The sequence below is a fragment of the Pristiophorus japonicus genome, chromosome 14 (assembly GCF_044704955.1).
Source record: "Pristiophorus japonicus isolate sPriJap1 chromosome 14, sPriJap1.hap1, whole genome shotgun sequence".
Lineage (NCBI taxonomy): Eukaryota > Metazoa > Chordata > Chondrichthyes > Pristiophoridae > Pristiophorus > Pristiophorus japonicus.
This window is the reverse complement of record NC_091990.1, coordinates 128,653,912-128,676,116: the sequence shown is the minus strand read 5'-3', so window position 1 is coordinate 128,676,116 and position 22,205 is coordinate 128,653,912. Positions and strand designations below refer to the sequence as shown.

General features: G+C 46.9%; 1 protein-coding gene across 2 annotated transcripts in view; it reads left to right on the top strand.

Annotated features, from left to right (window-relative positions):
- Positions 1-22,205, top strand: part of tmem41b (transmembrane protein 41B) — a 50,348-nt gene that overhangs the window by 3,356 nt on the left and 24,787 nt on the right. For both annotated transcript variants that reach the window (XM_070899603.1, XM_070899604.1), the window contains exon 2: positions 19,900-20,017. In XM_070899603.1, coding sequence (XP_070755704.1) covers positions 19,900-20,017 — 118 coding nt within the window. The remainder of the gene's footprint in view (positions 1-19,899; positions 20,018-22,205) is intronic.

Here is a 22,205-nt window from a genome sequence, read left to right as displayed (position 1 = left end):
GTCGCTGAGTTCATTGTGGTGTGCTGCATGTTGCATAACATAGCTATCAGGAGAGGACAATTGTCAGATGAGACTGTCGGTCTCAGGGAGGACAATCAGCCTGGCGATGAACCCATTCCCCCATCGCCCCCCCCCACACCACTGGAAAAGCTCCATGGTAGTTATGCAGCTGCAAGACTGTTGCGTCAGCAGCTCATAAATGAACACTTTGCGTGAAGTTACATTGGTGACAATTACAGTTGCGTTACGTTTCATCCTTGCCTGGCCTGGCCTTTGTTTGCAGCCCTTGTACTGATGTTTAACCTTGTGTTATTAGAAGACACTTCACAACAATTGTAAAGTTTAATAAAATGTTTTAATTTAACAATTGATGTAAAAAAATGTATAAACAAACTAACACCCATCTCCCCAAGCCCCCCCCCCCAACACCACCAACAGTCAATATTTTTCACCCAACAATAAATTTTAAATAATGATAACACTACAAAAACACCCTCCCACCACCCCCAACATTCAACAAATTTTCAATAACATTAAGAACAGGCAACAATTTTAATTAAAATAGATTAGGCCCCACCCTCCCTACCTGCGGCCACGCTTCCCTCCCCTACCTTTACCCCCCTCCTCATAAACCCCCCCCCCTTTCCCATTTACGCCCGTAGTAATGGGGCCAAGTCATCTTGCAGTAGAGCACCTCGAGGGCTGTTGCTGTGGGAGGTGGTGACGTTGGCCAATTCAATTCAGGGGGCCGAGGAGAAGACGTTTCCGAAGAACCATCTTCCGAGTCAGAAGCAACTGCTTCCTCCTGACTCGCATCTATAGACGTTGTTGGTGGTATGGCACCTTGGGGTGCAGTGCCATATCCCGAAACCATCGCTTACCGCATGGCATCGACGGAGTTGGCCATTTGCCGCAATCATCTACCCCATGTCCTCCGAGATTCTAGCAGATAGTGTGGCAATGTTGCCGGTCAACCCACCAAGCACTTGGAGGAGCTCTCGACCAATGTCGACGCTCGCCCTCGACCGAGACACCATGTCCTCATTCACATCTGCCCGTCACTGCGCGTGTCTATCTCGCTGACCCAACCTCCGCAGGGTCGGTGTGGGCACTGGACGACTCGGAGTGCCCTGCAGCAAGCCGCTTGGCCCCGTTACTTCATCCATTGAGGTTGACATGGCAACAGGTACTGCAGACAACCCTTGAGGCTCATAATCCTCGGTTGTATCATCATCTTCCTCCGTGGTCAGCACGACCTGCAGCAATTGGGGTGATGCTCTGGGGCCTCCCTTTGCGCCTGGGCAGCTGGTAAATATAATTGAGGTTAGAAGGGGAGACATGAGAATGCTTGCGCTGCACAGGCATATGTACAAGGAGCAACACTACTGCAATAAATGTGAACAAGAGACGTTACATATAATTAACATGAAAGTACAGAAGCTGCATGCATAACATTACATCATTCATATTGTAATCAAATGGCTTTAAATTACCATTGGTTTACACATTACTCACGTGGCGCAACAACGGGATCTGCACCACCACAGGTGGCAGAACGATTATGCACCCCTACAAGGATTGAGCACGCTCCTCCAGATTGGTTAACTGAAAAAGATCCGCAGGCCCTCCTCCGGTCCACCTTTGCTCTGCCCAATTCTTAGATATCATCATCTGTAAATGTGACAAGCGCATGGCATAAGCTAATTGCCGAGGTACAATTAGGGAAACAGAGATATTGTAATCCACAATTGGTCATCGTACATGCTATTGGTCGTTAACGTTGTATGCTAATACAGTTTGTATGCAATTGATGCATGGTTATAACATCTACGTTCAAAGAAGAAATTAAAAAAGATCATGGTTAGGAACTAATGTGTGATACCAACCCTCTCGCGTACAATCCCCAGGAAAGGCCCTATCCATGGGCTGTGCCATTCGCCGCCTGAGGGGAGGGAGCCGGGTTATTGTAACCGATGGAGGTCCCCGAGGGGGCGGGGAAGAAATCAGGACTGCTGGTGAGCTCGGCAATGACCGGGCCATGAGGGAAGGGAGCACTGTGTCCCTGGGCTGTGCTCGAAGACCTCCGTGTGGCCGGAGCTAGTGAGCCAGGGCAACTCTCCTCCAATCCAGGCTGGGTCACTGTGACTGACAGCAGCCGGAGAGACTCACACAGTCTGGGCAAAGCTGAGCGGCCCCCTCAGCGCTCAGTCGTGCCCCAATCCACCAACCTAACCAAAAAGGAGATGGTGCCCAAGATAAAGAGTGTCTCACAGCACACAAGCAGCGAAATAATTTAATAATTCTCCTTCTAAACTAAAGTGATAGAAATGCCGAGTGTTTGCGGTCTGTCGGCTTCCAGTCATTCGTTGGCCCCAATTTTCGATCAAAGCCTTTAAATAATAATACTGTCGGTCAGTTTAAGGCATCTCAGTAAGATTACAAATGCCTATAAGCACGGAATGGTTCCTGGGACACCTGCCCTTCCAGGGTTAGAGTTCTAGGGGTGCAGATTCCAACCCCAATCCAAATCTTAACAGGGATGCTACCCAAGATTACCCAGCTTATTTATAATTTGGCAGATTTACATTGTAATTAATGAGTCAGTGCATCATTACAATTATAAATTAATTTAATACTTACTCTTGCAGATGCCACCAGACTGTTCCAGTGCTTGTGGCACTGCTTTGGCACTCTCGTGTCGTGGGCTGCTGAAGTTACCACTTCGGCGATGTTCGCCCATATTCGCTGGTATATCCAGGGGAGGGTTTCCCACGCCCAGCCCGGGTTAATTGGCCCCACCGAGTCTCCACCAGAGCTTCATTGGCTTCATCAGAAAAGACTTCCGCCCTCTTTCTCCCTTAAACCTCCGCAACATCACTCTCCACCTCCATTGTTCCACCTCCATTGCCTCGACACAACCTACCTTCTCTCTCTCGCTCACTCCCTGATGACCTCTGACCTCCCGAATCGCAGGGTAAGTTAATTGACAAAAAAAACGCACATACGCAGAACGGCTATTGCTATGGACGCCAGCCTTGCACGACTGAATACATCGCTGTCGCCCATTTCACATCGCTAAGGCTATCGCCTAAATTAAAAAGGCAAAACTAGCGGTTTTTAAAATGGGCGATATTCCGGCGATCCTGAAAAAATAAAACAACCACTAACGCCGTAAATATCGATGGTTTTTGGGCGATAGCGATAATAATGGAAAGTCCTAGCCCTTTAACTCACTCCCAAACAGCACTGTGGGAGTATCTTCACCACACAGACTGCAGGAGTTCAAGAAGATGGCTCACCACCACCACCTTCTCGAGGGTAATTGGGGATGGGAAATAAATGCTAGCTTTGCCAGCGTCTCCCACATCCCGTGAATGAATAATTTTAAAAAGATGTACACAAGGTTCTACAAACAGCAATGTGATAATGACCAGATAATCTGTTTTGGTGATAATGATTGAGGGATAGATAGTGACCAAGACCCCCCACCTGCGCTGCTTTAAAATAGTGCCATGTGATCTTTTATGTCCACCTGAGAGGGAGACGGGGCCTCAATTTAATGTCTCATCTGAAAATCGGTGCAGCGCTCCCTCAGTACTGGACTGGAGTGTCTGCCTAGATTTTTCTCAAGTCTCTGGAATCGGACTTGAGTCCACAACCTACTGACTCAGGCGAGAGTACGACCAACTTGAGCCATGGCTGATGGAGGGGCCAAGAATGGATCCTTAAGGGACTCTACTGAAATGATGGTGTGAGGGGAGGAAGAGAAGCCCTTGTTCAAGATCGTTTGGCTACAGTTAGATACGTGTGGCAGCAGTTCAAAAAGATCTACCACTATTTTCTCAGGCCAACGGTGGATGTGTAATAAATGCCACCTTGCCAGTGATGCCCACATCCCAAGAATGAATTGAAAAATAGTTGAACAGATAGTCTCAACCTTGGTGACAAAGAAGTGCATGAGAACTTCGCACTTGTTGGAGGTGAGAATGGAGAGGGCAGGGGAGAGGGGCTTGAGATAGCTGGTAATCTTGAAAAGAAGCTGGTGGTTATCTATGTTCTCCAGAATGATCCTGGATTAATGGGTGGTTTGGCAGAGGTGAGTGAGGCCCAATAATGCTGGGTGTGGTCCAACCATATCTGGTGATGGATGGTTAACCCAGTTGTGCGCTTAAGTCTGTGGTTGGAGATGGCCATGGCAGTGATAGAGACCATGGGAGTAGAGAGACTGTAGATGGTAAAGTTAAGGGGGTGGCGGTGAATAGGGGTAGGAGACCTTGGAGAGAACAGGAGGGCAATGAATTCAGAGGCGAGAGGGCACGGGAAGCCAAGGTGGAAATTGCAATCACAGAGTCAGAGTGCAGAGGCTGGGGGAAGAAAGGAGGGGCAATATCGGTGAGAAACATGGTATAGGCTTGATGGGGATAGAGAGGAGGTAGACAAGAGGATTTTAAAGTAGAGGTGAGTGGGGTGGAACAAGGGGAGATGCTCAAAGTAGAAACATAGAAACATAGAAACATAGAAAATAGGTGCAGGAGCAGGCCATTCAGCCCTTCTAGCCTGCACCGCCATTCAACGAGTTCATGGCTGAACATGAAACTTCAGTACCCACTTCCTGCTTTCACGCCATACCCCTTGATCCCCCGAGTACTAAGGACTTCATCTAACTCCCTTTTGAATATATTTAGTGAATTGGCCTCAACTACTTCCTGTGGTAGAGAATTCCACAGGTTCACCACTCTCTGGGTGAAGAAGTTTCTCCTTATCTCGGTCCTAAATGGCTTACCCCTTATCCTTAGACTGTGACCCCTGGTTCTGGACTTCCCCAACATTGGGAACATTCTTCCTGCATCCAACCTGTCCAAACCCGTCAGAATTTTAAACGTTTCTATGAGGTCCCCTCTCACTCTTCTGAACTCCAGTGAATACAAGCCCAGTTGATTCAGTCTTTCTTGATAGGTCAGTCCCACCATCCCGGGAATCAGTCTGGTGAATCTTCGCTGCACTCCCTCAACAGCAAGTATGTCCTTCCTCAAGTTAGGAGACCAAAACTGTACACAATACTCCAGGTGTGGCCTCACCAAGGCCCTGTACAACTGTAGCAACACCTCCCTGCCCCTGTACTCAAATCCCCTCGCTATGAAGGCCAACATGCCATTTGCTTTCTTAACCGCCTGCTGTACCTGCATGCCAACCTTCAATGACTGATGTACCATGACACCCAGGTCTCGTTGCACCTTCCCTTTTCCTAATCTGTCACCATTCAGATAATAGTCTGTCTCTCTGTTTTTACCACCAAAGTGGATAACCTCACATTTATCCACATTATACTTCATCTGCCACGCATTTGCCCACTCACCTAACCTATCCAAGTCACTCTGTAGCCTCATAGCATCCTCCTCGCAGCTCACACTGCCACCCAACTTAGTGTCATCCGCAAATTTGGAGATACTACATTTAATCCCTTCGTCTAAATCATTAATGTATAATGTAAACAGCTGGGGCCCCAGCACAGAACCCTGCGGTACCCCACTAGTCACTGCCTGCCATTCCGAAAAGTACCCATTTACTCCTACTCTTTGCTTCCTGTCTGACAACCAGTTCTCAATCCACGTCAGCACACTACCCCCAATCCCATGTGCTTCAACTTTGCACATTAATCTCCTGTGTGGGACCTTGTCGAAAGCCTTCTGAAAGTCCAAATATACCACATCAACTGGTACTCCTTTGTCCACTTTATTGGAAACATCCTCAAAAAATTCCAGAAGATTTGTCAAGCATGATCTCCCTTTTACAAATCCATGCTGACTTGGACCTATCATGTCACCATTTTCCAAATGCGCTGCTATGACATCCTTAATAATTGATTCCATCATTTTACCCACTACTGAGGTCAGGCTGACCGGTCTATAATTCCCTGCTTTCTCTCTCCCTCCTTTTTTAAAAAGTGGGGTTACATTGGCTACCCTCCACTCGATAGGAACTGATCCAGAGTCAATGGAATGTTGGAAAATGACTGTCAATGCATCCGCTATTTCCAAGGCCACCTCCTTAAGTACTCTGGGATGCAGTCCATCAGGCCCTGGGGATTTATCGGCCTTCAATCCCATCAATTTCCCCAACACAATTTCCCGACTAATAAAGATTTCCCTCAGTTCCCCCTCTTTACTAGACCCTCTGACCCCTTTTATATCCGGAAGGTTGTTTGTGTCCTCCTTAGTGAATACTGAACCAAAGTACTTGTTCAATTGGTCTGCCATTTCTTTGTTCCCCGTTATGACTTCCCCTGATTCTGACTGCAGGGGACCTACGTTTGTTTTTACTAACCTCTTTCTTTTTACATACCTATAGAAACTTTTGCAATCCGCCTTAATGTTCCCTGCAAGCTTCTTCTCGTACTCCATTTTCCCTGCCCTAATCAAACCCTTTGTCCTCCTCTGCTGAGTTCTAAATTTCTCCCAGTCCTCAGGTTCGCTGCTATTTCTGGCCAATTTGTATGCCACTTCCTTGGCTTTAATACTATCCCTGATTTCCCTAGATAGCCACGGTTGAGCCACCTTCCCTTTTTTATTTTTACGCCAGACAGGAATGTACAATTGTTGTAATTCATCCATGCGTTCTCTAAATGTCTGCCATTGCCCATCCACAGTCAACCCCTTAAGTATCATTAGCCAATCTATCTTAGCCAATTCATGCCTCATACCTTCAAAGTTACCCTTCTTTAAGTTCTGGACCATGGTCTCTGAATTAACTGTTTCATTCTCCATCCTAATGCAGAATTCCACCATATTATGGTCACTCTTCCCCAAGGGGCCTCGCACAATGAGATTGCTAATTAATCCTCTCTCATTACACAACACCCAGTCTAAGATGGCCTCCCCCCTAGTTGGTTCCTCGACATATTGGTCTAGAAAACCATCCCTTATGCATTCCAGGAAATCCTCCTCCACCGTATTGCTTCCAGTTTGGCTAGCCCAATCTATGTGCATATTAAAGTCACCCATTATAACTGCTGCACCTTTATTGCATGCACTCCTAATTTCCTGTTTGATGCCCTCCCCAACATCACTACTACTGTTTGGAGGTCTGTACACAACTCCCACTAACGATTTTTGCCCTTTAGTGTTCTGCAGCTCCACCCATATAGATTCCACATCATCCAAGCTAATGTCTTTCCTAACTATTGCATTAATCTCCTCTTTAACCAGTAATGCTACCCCACCTCCTTTTCCTTTTATTCTATCCTTCCTGAATGTTGAATACCCCTGGATGTTGAGTTCCCAGCCCTGATCATCCTGGAGCCACGTCTCCGTAATCCCAATCACATCATATTTGTTAACATCTATTTGCACAATTAATTCATCCACCTTATTGCGGATACTCCTTGCATTAAGACACAAAGCCTTCAGGCTTGTTTTTTTAACACCCTTTGTCCTTTTAGAATTTTGCTGTACAGTGGCCCTTTTTGTTCTTTGCCTTGGGTTTCTCTGCCCTCCACTTTTCCTCATCTCCTTTCTGTCTTTTGCTTTTGCTTCCTTTTTGTCTCCCTCTGTCTCCCTGTATAGGTTCCCATCCCCCTGCAATATTAGTTTAACTCCTCCCCAACAGCACTAGCAAACACTCCCCCTAGGACATTGGTTCCGGACCTGCCCAGGTGCAGACCGTCCGGTTTGTACTGGTCCCACCTCCCCCAGAACCGGTTCCAATGCCCCAAGAATTTGAATCCCTCCCTGCTGCACCACTGCTCAAGCCATGTATTCATCTGCGCTATCCTGCGATTCCTACTCTGACTAGCACGTGGCACTGGTAGCAATCCCGAGATTACTACTTTTGAGGTCCTACTTTTTAATTTAGCTCCTAGCTCCTTAAATTCTTTTCGTAGGACCTCATCCCTTTTTTTACCTATGTCGTTGGTACCAATGTGCACCACGACAACTGGCTGTTCTCCCTCCCATTTCAGAATGTCCTGCACCCGCTCCGAGACATCCTTGACCCTTGCACCAGGGAGGCAACATACCATCCTGGAGTCTCGGTTGCGTCCGCAGAAACGCCTATCTATTCCCCTCACCATCGAATCCCCTATCACAAGATGCCAGAGGAGTAGGGGGAGACCAAGGTATTATTTGGCGATGAAGACCACACCACCACCATGACAGTTTAGGCGGGACAGATGATGGAAAGCATAGCTAGGCAGGGAGACTTGGATAAGGGGCAAGGTGTCGCCATCCATGAGCCAAGTTTCAGTCAAAGCTGTAATGTCGATATAATCATTTGCAATGAGGTTGTGAATTATGTCCCTAAAGCAGTAGAGCAGGTGGGATTGGATACTCAACAAGAATTTGGGAGAAGATTTAGGGTGAGATTGCTGAGGGCACTTTTATCTATGGTAGAATGACAGGAGGAAGGAAGTACAGAGTCTAAAATCAGAAGAATTGAAGGTGTGAGTTACGATGTCGAACCACTTGAGAAATTATAAAAACTTTACTTTCAATGAAGTTTTTTCTGTTCAAATTCAGTTCATCTCAGCAAAAGAACTTGAGTTCCATTTCCTCAGAGCTTCACATGAAAAGATTGGATACAAATCAGAACTCTGTTCAGCAACTATTAGAAAAAGATACAATTTTTTTTTTGCGTTGGCGCATAAGGCCAAGGGGACACACGGGCAAAGGTCTCTCGGAACCTCCTCCAGGTCAAGTCACAAAACTGCTCACCCCTGGAGTCTGCAGCTGATCCAATGACAACGCACGTGACGTGGGTTTTATGGTGTCAGCTTGATGTTCCAGTACTAACATTGTTATTTGCACAGGTGTTAGTGAAAGCTAATTCAGTTGTCTGCATTTCAGCTCTGATTAAAATGCCCACCTCAATTAACACCAAGATACTAATTGTATAGGGGAATCCAGCCCTGTTGACTAAATTCTTTACTGATACTCCATATTGGTATAAAAGCTGCAGTTTTCCTTCTCTATAGGACTTCACTGAACCAATTGGGATTTTACAACAATCCGCCAGCTTCTTTGTCACTCTTGCTGATATCAGTCTTTTTTTTATTTCCACATTTTAAAAAAAAGTGGAATTCAAATTCTCAAACCGCCGCGGTGGGATTTGAATTCACATTTTCTGGGTTATTAATCCCAACGTCTGGATTGCTAATCCAGTAATATAACCACTATACTACTGTACCACAATAATGTTAGAAGATAGAATCATAGCATGGTTACAGCACAGAACAAAGCCATTTGGCCCGTCGAGCCCGTGCCGGGTCTCCTCTAGTCCGACTCCCCTGCCTTTTGCAACTTTTTCATTGTCTAAAAGCAATTGGCAACTTCATACCCATTCTACCTATGCTATGACACTCATGAATCAATCTGTAATGGATTTTAGTAAAATGTTGTTAGTAGGACAGTCGCTGAACCAATTTAACTGCTTTTACATTGCATTAATTATCTTGATTTATCAGAGTAAGACAGCTGGTGCTTCAGTGTTGCAATGCTCCAAGCTGGTATACACATTTAGGAGGATCCCATCTCCATATTTTGCACCACTTTGTTGTACACTTATTTGTAAGCAATATTGAATAAAGAGGCAAGAATGTTAGATGATCAACAACAACTTGCATTTCTATAGCGCCTTTTAAAGTAATATAATGTTCCAAGGTGCTTTACAGGAGCTTTACCAAGCAAAATTTGACACCTGAGTCGAATGAGATATTAGGACAGATGACTAAAAGCTTGATCAAAGAAAAGTTTTAAGTAGCGTCTTAAAGGAGGAGTGGGAGGGAATTCCAGAGCTTGGGGCTTAGGCAGCAGATAGCACGCCACCAGGGTTGGAGGAGGTTACAGAGCTCAGGAGGGGCGAGGCTATGGAGGTATTTGAAAACCAGGATGAGAATATTTTCCAATCAAGGCGTTGCTTAACCGGGAGTCAGTGTAGCTCAGCAAGCCTGGGACTGACTGGTGAACGGGACTTGGTGCGAGTTTTGGATGAGCTTAATTTTATGGAAGGTGAGAGTCCAGTTAGGAGTCGGAGTAGTCGAGTCTAGAGGTAACAAAGGCATGGATGAGGGTTTCAGCAGCAGCTGAGCGGAGTATTAATTGGAGGTTTGGTCATCCACATTCTAGGAATATAAGGCTCAATTTTACCCAAGCCTGTTTTCTGGCATATTGCCAAAGTTTCGCCGGGTTTTTAGGTCCAGAAATGCGCCAGAAAAACATGTCCAAAATTTCCCCGATCTTTACACTGCAATCCAGAGCCGCGCAGCGCAGCCAGTCGCCTTGGGGGGGGTTGAGCCTGCTGTCTGCGCCGAAAAACGCCTTCTGTGCATGCGTGGGAAAAAAACTTACGTTTTTGATGTCGCTGAAATGGACGCGCATGCGCAGTACAGCTCCGAGTTGGCAATCGGCCATTTTTAAAGAGCCAGTTGTGTGTGTGTGACAGAAGGAGTGCTCTGTGTGTGTTAAAGCATTGCAAAATTGCAGCTGCATGCAGAAGGAGTGCTGTGTGTGTCTGAGAGCAGCTGCAGCAGTACAAGATGCAATGTGGACCAAGGACCAAGAATCTTTTGCTGGGAGAAGTGGAGACACTAGTTACTGTGATTGAGAACAGATGGCAGGAGCTGGACACCAGCAGAGGTCACACACAAGTTCCATCAAAAGAAATGAAGAAACGCTGGAACCAAGTTGCAGAAGATTACTGTGCAGTGGTGAACACCATGAGATCTGGAGGCAAGTGTAAAAAGAAATGGCAGGACCTTAGTCAAGTCGTTAGTGTAAGTAATATTTTCACTTATTCAATGCAATTGTAAATGTGACCAGCTGTATATATCCCACCCAGCAGAAAGACACTCTCTCTTTTAAAAAGTTGCATTTTTATCTTTGCAGTGGAAAGTGGCACACAACAAAAGGGAAAGAACTCAAACAGGAGGAGGCCCGGCAAATCTGCACCCACCGACACTCTTGGAAGAGAGGATTGCTGCTTTGTTTTTCTCCAGTCAGGACCCATCAATCAGTACTGCACAAGGTGGGCCCACACTTGAGGGAGAGGGCTAGTCCTGCAAATTCATCGTGGCCCTTCAAATCAACCTGCTGCCTGGCCTGTGATGTGTGAGCCTACTCTGCTGCTAACCATTTAACTGTTCTGTTATATTTTGCAGAACTTGAGACCAATCCTTAAGATACAGAAGAAAATTCAGAAGCGGACGAGCTTGAAGAGGAGAACATCTTCCAATCCATCCATGGGGGGAAGGGGAAGGGGGAGAGGGAGGGGATGGAGCTAGATGAAGCTCCCACTGTTGTACTGACTTTGGAGGAAGTGCCGCTTATGGAGTTGACAGCCCCTTCCGTGACTAGTGGTTTGAGTGTTGGTGGGACTTTCCATGGCTTCGCACCTTCCGAGGTTGTGGGTCCCAGTAGTGGGGTGCAGCGAGGCACACCCAGGGTGAGGGGAAGGAGAGCTTGACCATGCTCTCCTGAGATGCAGGATGTAACAGATGTGATTCAGATGATGTCATTGAGTGCGGAGAGCATTGACCTTACCTGCTCACTCCTGGACACCATCAGTGGGGTGAGTGATGCGGTAGTGGGACTGTCGGGAGAAGTAACAACACTCGCCAGGACCATCAGTGACCATGAGGGAGGGAATGTCCGAGGTAGTGCAAACCATGACACTGGCAATGAGTGAGGGAATGTTGGGGTAGTACTGGCCATTAGGGAGGGAATGTTGCAGGCCGCTGAGACACTGTCAGGACGCACGAGGGACGGCATGTGTGAGTTAGCTGCTGTAGTAAGGGAACACGCCCAGACCCTGCGCCCATTGACAGAATCAACTGTCACTCCCACTGCGATCCCCGCACCAGCCTCTGAAGAGCCCCAAGCTGGGCCCTCCAACTTGATGCCTGATGCTGATGCCCCCTACCGTCAAGAGGGGCTCGGTACCCGAGATGTTAGAAGGAATAAGCTTGGTGCCAAGCCCAAAATCACTGCGCCACCGCTTGCGGGCAGGGGTGGTGGCGAGTCCAAGCACAGTGGGCGGTCTTAGACTAAGGGGAATGAGAGATGGGTGCAGCCTTTCTTTGTTGTTGTAACTGTTCTCAAATTAAATGTTTTTTGTAGGTTATGTAAATTTACAAATTTATAAGTGATCTTAAAGAGTGACATTAAAGTACAGTTTGATACAAGAATAATTTTATTAAAGTTAAGTACATTGTAAACTTTTGAATAAAATATATTTTACATTAAAACTGAATCATGTTCCATTAACACAGCACAGCATTACAGAACAGCTCCAAACAGTAAACATGTCCATGTGCAATAGTTGTCGCTGAGCTCTCGAGCATCAATAAAGCGTTTACAGATGAGCTGCTGGCGCAAGGCTCGAGCAATCGTTAAAGGAGAACGATGGCCAACCCTCCGCCGCCGTCGTGCTCCGGCCTCGGGCACTTGCATGGCTTCCTCGTCGTCACCCTCCTCCTCCTCCTGCACGTCACCTGCATCTTCCACATCATTATCATCAACCACTCTCACTGCAGGTGGGTCTTCCACTACCAGGTGCTGCTGCCTCATGATGGCTGAGGTGTGCTGCATTAAACAATGAACTGACCGACAATCTCCGGGGAGTACAGCAAGTAGCCTCCGGAATGGTCCAGGCATTGAAAACACTGTTTCAATATGCCAATTGTCCTCTCAATGATGCTGCGCGTCGCAATGTGCGACATGTTGTATTGATGATCTGCTTCCGTCCGGGTTACGCGTAGCGGCATCATGAGCCAGGTGGCGAGGCCATACCCTTTGTCTCCCAGTAGCCAGCTCTGCCCTTCTGGCTGCTGCTGAAACATGGCAGATATAACGCTGTCGCATAGGATGAACGCATCATGGGTGCTCCCAGGGTATCTTGCATCGACTGACATGATGTGATGCATGTCGCCACACTTGAGCTGTATGTTAATGGAGTGGAAGCCTTTTCTGTTCCTGTACATCTCGGAATCCTCCAAAGGCGATGTGGGTACAATCAATGCAGCCCTGTACCTTTGGGACACCAGCAATCCTGGAGAAGCCCACAGCCCTATCACGCGTTGCCTGGGTGGTCATGGGAACTTTATGTAGTCATTCCTCCGTGCGTACAGTGAAGCCGTGACCTGGCGAATGCAGAAATGTGTTACATGTTGAGAGATGGTACCCGCATCCCCAGTTGTAGCTTGAAACGATCCAGAGGCATTGAATGAAAGTGCAGCTGTAACCTTCACATCAACTGACAAAGCAGTCCTCCTGACGCTTCTCTGCTGCAGGTCTGGTTTCACCAACTCACAGATCTCATGGACAACCTTTTTGTGGAATTGCAGCCTTCTGACAGTCTGCATCACTCGGGTGCAGGTACGAACGCCTGTCTCAATATACCTGAGGTGGTTAAGGCCTTCTGCCCAGCACCCTATGGGCTCTGATGTTCCTGATGCGATGAGCTCTAATCAATTGTCTCCTATGTCGCACTATGATGCACAACGCTCGCACAAGGTATGGCATTGCCAGTATTGTCCCCATACTAAAAGTTAAACTTTCAAAGAAGCTCAAAACGGCAGGAAAGCAGGCAGCACAGGTTAGCAGTGTTCTCTCTCTCCCCAAGGTCTATATGGATGGACCACAAACAAAGGTCTTGCGACCTCTCCTCGTTTCCACCCCCCCCCCCCCCAGCGGGGACCTCTCTCCCTCCCCCTCCCCGGGCACTGCGCCTTCTGATCGGCTGTCTCCGACCCTGGCCCCGAGTGACTGCCTTCCCTGTCCGCTCCGCTCCTCGCCCCCTAGCCCAGGCCAAATGCCTCCGATGTACTTACCTGCGCCGATTTCTTTAACTCTCTGCAAGGGTTTTCTCGAGGCCACATACGCTAGCCTGAACAGAAATAGAGTAACTATTAGCTGGCCAAAGTTCACTAAATGGCTGCCAGAATTGGCGTAGGTGGCTGGTTACGCCCCCTTTGGATGAAATAAAAAAAGTACCTAAAGAAAAATGTAACTAAACAAGTTACGCAGGTGCAAATTGATTGGGGAAACTGTGGATTTTTAAGTTAAGCCAGAAAAAGCAGCCTGCTCCAAAAAAAACGACACAAGTCACTGGGGAAAATTGAGCCCATAATTTAGTTCCCACCGTTTCTACCCCTTCCGATCATGAAACAGTTCTATTTTTATTTGTACCAGTATCTGTCAACAACTGAGATTCTTGGTCATGAGACGCTGTATATGCAGATATGGGAACAACACCTCATGCAAGTGTGGCACCGAGCTTGGAAAAAGGCCGTGTCCCTGATGATTTTCTTCACTTTATGAACAGATTTTAACCATACACACAAATAAATCTGACATTATCATCAACCTATTAGGAGAATATACTATTTATTTTTGTGAGGTTAAATTATATTAATTGATTGAGAAAGACAATGACTGCTATAAATAATCTAACAATTATAAAGCTGTGTTTTTAAACCAAATTAGGCTGTGGGAAACTAGGTAAAACTGTTACGTGTCATATTAACTCGTGCTCATGCCTCTGAGTGAGAAGGTTGCAGGTTCAGGACTTGAGTGCATAGTCTAGGCTGTCACTCTGCAATACGAAGGGCGTGCTGCATTGTCGGGTGCCATCCTTCAAATGTGTTGTTAAATTGAGGCTATTTGTCTGTTCCAATGGTTCAGATGGATGTAAAAGACTCCATGGCATTGTTTGAAGAAGTACAGTTCTGGCTAACATAACGTAAGAAATAGGAACAGGAGTCGGCCATACGGCCCCTCGAGCCTGCTCCGCCATTCAACAAGATCATGGCTAATCCGATCATGGACTCAGATCCACCTCCCTGCCCGTTCCCTATAACCCCTTATCCCCTTATCGTTTAAGAAACACTCTATTTCTGTCCTAAATTTATTCAATGTCCCAGCTTCCACAGTTCTCTGAGGCAGCGAATTCGACAGATCCACAACCCTCTGAGAGAAGAAATTTCTCCTCATCTCAGTTTTAAATGGACGTCCTCTTATTCTAAGATCATGCCCTCTAGTTCTAATCTCCCCCATCAGTGGAAACATCCTCTCTGCATCCACCTTGTCAAGCCCCCTCATAATCTTACACGTTGCGATAAGATCACCTCTCATTCTTCTGAATTCCAATGAATAGAGGCTCAACCTTTCCTCATAAGTCAACCCCCTCATCTCCGGAATCAACCTTGTGAATCTTCTCTGAACTGCCTGCAAAGCAAGTATATCCTTTTGTAAATATGGAAACCAAAACTGCATGCAGTATTCCAGGTGTGGCCTCACCAATACCCTGTACAACTACAGCAAGACTTCCTTGCTTTTATACTCCATCCCCTTTGCAATAAAGGCCAAGATTCCATTGGCCTTCCTGATCACTTGCTGTACCTGCATACAAACCTTTTGTGTTTCATGCACAAGTACCCCCAGGTCCCTCTGTACTGCAGCACTTTGCAATCTTTCTCCATTTAAATAATAACTTGCGCTTTGATTTTTTTCTGCCAGAGTGCATGACCTCATACTTTCTAACATTATACTCCATCCGCCAAATTTTTTCCCACTCACTTAGCCTGTCTATGTCCTTTTGCAGATTTTTTGTGGTGTCCTCACACATTACTTTTCCTCCCATCTTTGTATTGTCAGCAAACTTGGCTACGTTACACTCGGTCCCTTCTTCCAAGTCGTTTGTAGCAGTCCTCTAAGCGAACTGTAGATTCAGCTTAAAAACAACAAGGCTGCGGGTGCGGATGTAATCCCTGCTGAGGCACTGAAGTATGGCGGAGAGGCACTGTTGATGTGAATACATGACCTCATCTCTCTCCTCTGGAGGGAGGAGAGCATGCCGGGAGATCTCAGAGATGCAGTGATCGTGACCATCTTTAAAAAAGGGGACAAGTCCGACTGTGGCACTTACAGAGGAATCTCCCTGCTATCAGCCACTGGGAAAGTCATCGCTAGAGTCCTCTTCAACTGTCTTCTCCCTGTGGCCGAGGAGCTCCTCCCCGAGTCGCAGTGCGGATTTCGTCCCCCACGGGGCACAGTGGACATGATTTTTGCAGTGCGACAGCTGCAGGAAAAATGTAGAGAACAGCGCCAGCCTTTATACATGGCCGCCTTCGACCTTACAAAGGCCTTTGACACTGTCAACCGCGAGGGTCTATGGAGCATCCTCCTCCGTTTCGGATGCCCCCAAAAGTTCGTCACCATCCTCCACCTGCTCCACGACGACATGCAGGCTGCGATCCTTACCAACGGATCCATTACAGACCCAATCCACGTCCGGACCGGGGTCAAGCAGGGCTGCATCATCACCCCAACCCTCTTCTCAATCTTCCTCGCTGCAATGCTGCACCTCACAGTTGACAAGTTCCCTGCTGAAGTGGAGCTAAACGACAGAACCGGTGGGAACCTGTTCAACCTTCGCTGTCGCCAGGCCAGATCCAAGACCACCCCAACCTCTGTCGTCGAGCTACAGTACGCGGACAACGCCTGCGTTTGCGTACATTCAGAGGCTGAACTCCAGGACATAGTCGACATATTTACTGAGATGTACAAAAGCATGGGCCTTACGCTAAATATCAGTAAGACAAAGATCCTCCACCAACCTGTCCTCGCCGCACAGCACTGCCCCCCCCCCCCCCCTCCCCCAGCCATCAAGATCCACGGGCGTGACCCTGGACAACGTGGACCACTTCCCATATCTCGGGAGCCTCCTATCAACAAGAGCAGGCATTGACGACGTGATCCAACACCGCCTCCAGTGTGTCAGTGCAGCCTTCGGCCGCCTGAGGAAAAGAGTGTTTGAAGATCAGGCCCTCAAAACTGCCACCAAGCTCATGGTCTACAGGGCTGTAGTAATACCCGCCCTCCTCTATGGCTCAGAAACATGGACCATGTACAGTAGACACCTCAAGTCGCTGGAGAAATGCCACCAACGATGTCTCTGCAAGATCCTACAAATCCCCTGGGAGGACAGACACACCAATGTTAGCGTCCTCGTCCAGGCCAACATCCCCAGCATTGAAGCACTGACCACACTTGATCAGCTCCGCTGGGCAGGCCACGTCGTTCGCATGCCAGACACGAAACTCCCAAAGCAAGCACTCTACTCGGAACTCCTTCATAGCAAACGAGCCAAAGGTGAGCAGAGGAAAAGTTACAAGGACACCCCCAAAGCCTCCCTGATAAAGTGCAACATTCCCACCGACACCTGGGAGTTCCTGGCCAAAGACTGCTCTAAGTGGAGGAAGTGTATCTGAGAGGGAGCTGAGCACCTAGAGTTTGTCGTCGCGAGCATGCAGAAATCAAGGTGAGGCAGCAGAAAGAGCGTGCGGCAAACCAGTGCCACCTACCCTTTCCTTCAACGACTATTTGTCCCACCTGTGACAGAGACTGGTTCTCATATTGGACTGTACAGCCACCTAAGGACTCATTTTTAGAGTGGAAGCACGTCTTCCTTGATTCCGAGGGACTGCCTATGATGATGATGATGAGATTCATCTCTTGCTGTTTGTGGGATCTTGCTGTGTATAAATTGGCTGCTATATTTATTCAGATAATTGACGATACCTCAAATAAGTAATTCATTGGAGGTTAGAATTTGTAAGATTTGAGAGATGTGATGTTCTTCTCTTTTCTTTTTTATTTCTTTCTGGAGGAGGTTGGGGAAAGGATGGGGAGAAGCCATGGAGGGCTTTGAAAACGAGGATGTTTTTAAAAAAAAAAACCAAATAGAGGTGTTGCTGGACCGGGAGCCAATGTCAGTCAGCGAGCACAGGGGTGATGGGTGAATGGAACTTGGCGTGAGTTAGGATGCAGGCAGCAGAGTTTTGGATGAGTTTAAGTTTATGTCGGGCGCAAGATGGGAGGTTAGCCAAGAGAGCATTGAAATAGTTGAGCCTGGAGGCAACAAAGGCATGAATGAGGGTTTCAGCAGCTGATGAGCTGAGGCAGGGGTGGAGACGGACGATGATATGGAGGTGGTCTTGGTGATGGTGATGATATGGGGTCGGAAGCTCAGTTCGGTCAAATAGGATCCTGAGGTTGCAAACAGTCTTGGCCTCAACCAGTAGGCAGGGAGAGGGATGTAGTTGGGGTTTAGGGAAGGAGTTTGTGTTCGGTATGAAGTCCATGGCTTTGGCCTTCCCAATATTTAATTGGAGGAAATTTCTGCTCATTGAATACTGGATATCTGACGAGTGGCATGACAAATCCAAGGCAGTGGAGGAGTCAAGAGAGGTGATGGTGACTGTGTCGTCAGCATACATGTTCATGTTATGATTTCGGATGATGTCGTCAAGATAGAAATCCTGAAAAATGACAGTGCCTGTGTTTATCCAGGAGAGAACGGGATCGCATTTCAAACAGGCATACTGATAATATTCAGCCCTCCAGGTTAAATGTGATGCAGACGCACTATCTTTCTCAGTACAATCGCAACTTGACAGACCAAAACTTCTTCCACTGGTCATGCCAAATCTGACAGAATGAAGGCAACTGTTAAAGAAATGAGATATACTGAGGCTATGGATTGTGACAGGCATTGTTTTGGAATAACCTTTCTGGGAGAGTGAAGATATAACTGATTATTTTCATTCATTGTAAGTCTTCTAAAAAGTGTCTGGCTATTCTTCCCTTGTGTGTTACCATGGATATGGAAAAGTCTCCGACAAAAACTGGAATTTGCAGGGGGGTGGGGTTGGTGGTGGGGAACACATACCTGATGCGGCTGTTTTTTTACTGTCGTCATAATATATGTGAAATAAGATTCTGATGTTGGAAAATGAATAAGAAAAAAATAAAACTTGAAATCGTCATGAAAGCAAATTCCTCCAGAATATTTCTTGTTTGGTGAAATTTTACTTGTTCTAAAGACAGTATTCATAATACCTTGGCTAGTTATGGTTGGTCACCTTGAATCATTTATGAATCTGGCCTGGGCTTTAGTAGCACTGTGGCCAACCTGGCTTTGGTAGCATTGGAGGGATTGTCCTTGTGTTTTCGGAAATGGAGGACTGCAGTTTGGCAGCATTGGTGGAAAGAGAGTGAGAATAAAGAACTTCTGGTTTGATATCACTATAGGAGTGAGCTTTGGCAGAACTTCAGAGAGGAAACCTGAGGTTTAGTGTATTGGGAAGTTGAATTTGTGGTTTGATTCACTGGTGAATTCCTGGTATCCCTGAGCAGTGAGGGGAAGGGCACAGACATGACAACACTGGAGGGGAGGGGAGGAGTTGTGAGGGTTCCATATCTGGCATCGATGGTTTGTCAGTTTCCAAGAGATCTCTTAACATTCAATTCAGTGTTTTATTTGTGTTTTTCTCTCTTACCCTCTTTTCTCTCTCTTCCCTCTTTTCTCTGTCTCTTCTCTCTTTTTCTCTCCTTTTCTCCCCTTTTTTTTTCTCTTGCCCTCGCTCTCTTTTCTTGCTCTCTCTTTTCTCGCTCTTTCTCTCACTCTCGTTGGGGGTGGAGGCTGAATGGTAGATGGTATGAATCAGGGCTAGGAGTGGGACTAGCTGAGAGCCAGCACGGGCTCGACGGGCTGAATGGCCACCTTCTGTGCTGTAACCATTCTATGATCTGGGGCTGGGTGAACTGAGATGGTGGGAGAAAGGCAACAGACCACCTATTCTTAGGCGGATGATAGTGCAAGGTAAGTAATGGTGAGTATGTAAACATTTCAACTTTATACGGTAACGCATTGAGACATTACTCAGGTGGGAGAGAATTGTTACACAGAGCATGACCAAATTGGGACACAGGAACAAAGTCATACGACATTTAATACATTGATAAATATTTAATATTTCTGTACTGTCGCTGAAATTATTTCTATAATGCCAGTTGATTCTAATAGTTCTGTCAATAGTTTCTATTAATCATAGTTTTATATTTTTAGGGAAAATCTCATTGGAAGGAGGATCAGCCCGGATGTCTCTCTTCATTCTTATTTCTGTCTTCCTCTCGGCTGCTTCTGTAATGTACTTCGTGTACAGGAATTTCCCAGAGCTTGAAGAGTAAGTAGCTGTATAATTGAAAGGAACACTATTGCTTCCAAATAAATAACATTTGCATTTATCATGTTAAAACGCCTTAGACATTTCACACAATTAATAACTTTTGTTGTGCAATGTCTGCGGTTTCCTTAAGCCAGTACAGCAGTCATTCTGTGCCACAAAAAGCCATAAAATAAATGACCAGTGGTCCATTGGCTAAGGTAGAACTGATCAACAGCACACCAGAATAATATCTTGCTCTTCAAGCAGTATCATAGTATCTTTAACATCCGTCTGTACAGGCGAACAGGACCTCAGTTTAACATCTCATCTGAAGGGTGGTACCTCTCACAATGCAGCTCCCTATCAGTGCTGAACTGGAATGTTGGCGTGGATTATTTACTCCATGCTTGGTATGGAGGTCAAAGAGACAGCCTTATGACCCAGAGATGAGAGTACAGGTTGAACCTCTTTTATCCGGGACTCCCTAATCTGGCACCACCCCTCATCCAGAACCATTTCTGGCCACCGGGTGGCGCATGCGTAGAACGCCAGTCAAAATCCTACTCACCAATATAATCTTTCTCCTCAGTCGCTCTGCTGGAACTCCTGCAGCCACAGACCTTGGGCCGGCCGCTCCTCCCCACAATGCTCCCACTGGGGGGGTCGGGCCGGCTCTTCTGGACTCGCCGACTCTCAGCCCCCTGCACGCTGACTGACTGATAGCCGTTCCAGCCAATTGCCGCACACGAACTGACCATAGCAGTACCCCAGCTCAGCAAGAACACTTAAAGATGCAGTCCACCCAAACGTGACCTCCCCTCATCTGGCAAAATCCTTAATTCGGATCAGGCTAGGTCCCGAGGGTGCCGGATAAGGGAGGTTCAACCGGTACCACCAACCTGGCCAAGTTTGGTAGGTAGGCATTTCAAATATGATTGCATTTAATAGAGTCTTGCTGTAGTGGCTTGGCAGCAGTTGCTTTCTGATGTGTGGTACAACACCATCAGGCACATGCATAAGTGAGGAAGATTTAAATGTAGAGGTGGTGTGAGGGAGTTAATGGGATTGATTAATTGATTCTCTGTATCCTTGTTTAATTAGAAACATAAAAATGTAATGCGTGGGGCATACCGGGAACATTGTAGCAACCATAAAAATTAGCTATTTTGTGTGCTTCTAGAAGCAATGAGAAGTTTGAAAAATTTGGAGAAAATAGATTCTGTTAGTTAACCGAACTGCATCCCCTCATCAGCCCACATTGTGTTGTCTTTCTCTGACCTCAGTTATTGGTCGAGATGTAACCACTTCCCCAATTTCTTGTAAAGGTCAAAATCTCATTGGTGCACAGTCTTGAGTTGCCAAGTTCAGGAAGTGAAATTCAATGCTTCGATGCTGGGATGTTGGCCTGAGTAAAAACACTGACATTGATGCGCCGATCTTGCCAATGGATTTGCAGGATTTTGCGGAGGCAAATTGGTGGTACTTCACCAGTGTTTTGAGGTGCCTCTGTACATAGTCCATGTCTCTGAACCGTATAGGAGGGCGGGTTTCACGACTGCACTGTAGACCATGAGCTTGGTGCTGGATTTGAGGTCCTGGTCTTCAAACACACTCTTCCTCAAGCGACGGCTGCACTGGCACACTGAAGGCAGTGTTGGACCTCGTTGTCAATGTCTGCCCTTGTTGACAGTAGGCTCTCGAGGTATGGAAAATGGTGCACGTTGTCCAAGGCCTTGTCGTGGATTTTGATAATCGGCGGGAAGTGCTGTGTGGCGGGGGCAGGTTGGTGGAGGACCTTTGTCTTACGGATGTTTAGTTTAAGGCCCATGCTCTCATATGCCTCGGTGAAGGGCTTGGGGTTCAGCCTCTGAGTGTGCGCAAACGTCGTCTGCGTATTGTAGTTCACTGAGAGGATGGGACGATCTTGGATCTGGCCTGGAGGCGGCGGAGGTTGAACAGATTCCCGTTTGTTTTGTAAATGAGCTCCACTCCAGCAGGGAGCTTACTGAGGGTGAGATGGAGCATTTCAGCAAGGAAGATCGAGAAGAGCGTTGGTGCAATGACACAGCCTTGCTTGATCCCAGTCCGAATGTGAATTGGGTCTGTGGTGGATCCATTGGTCAGGATCACGGCTTGCATGTCATCGTGAAGCAGGCGCAGGATGGTGACAAACTTTGGAGGGCAGCTGAATTTGAGGAGGACGCTC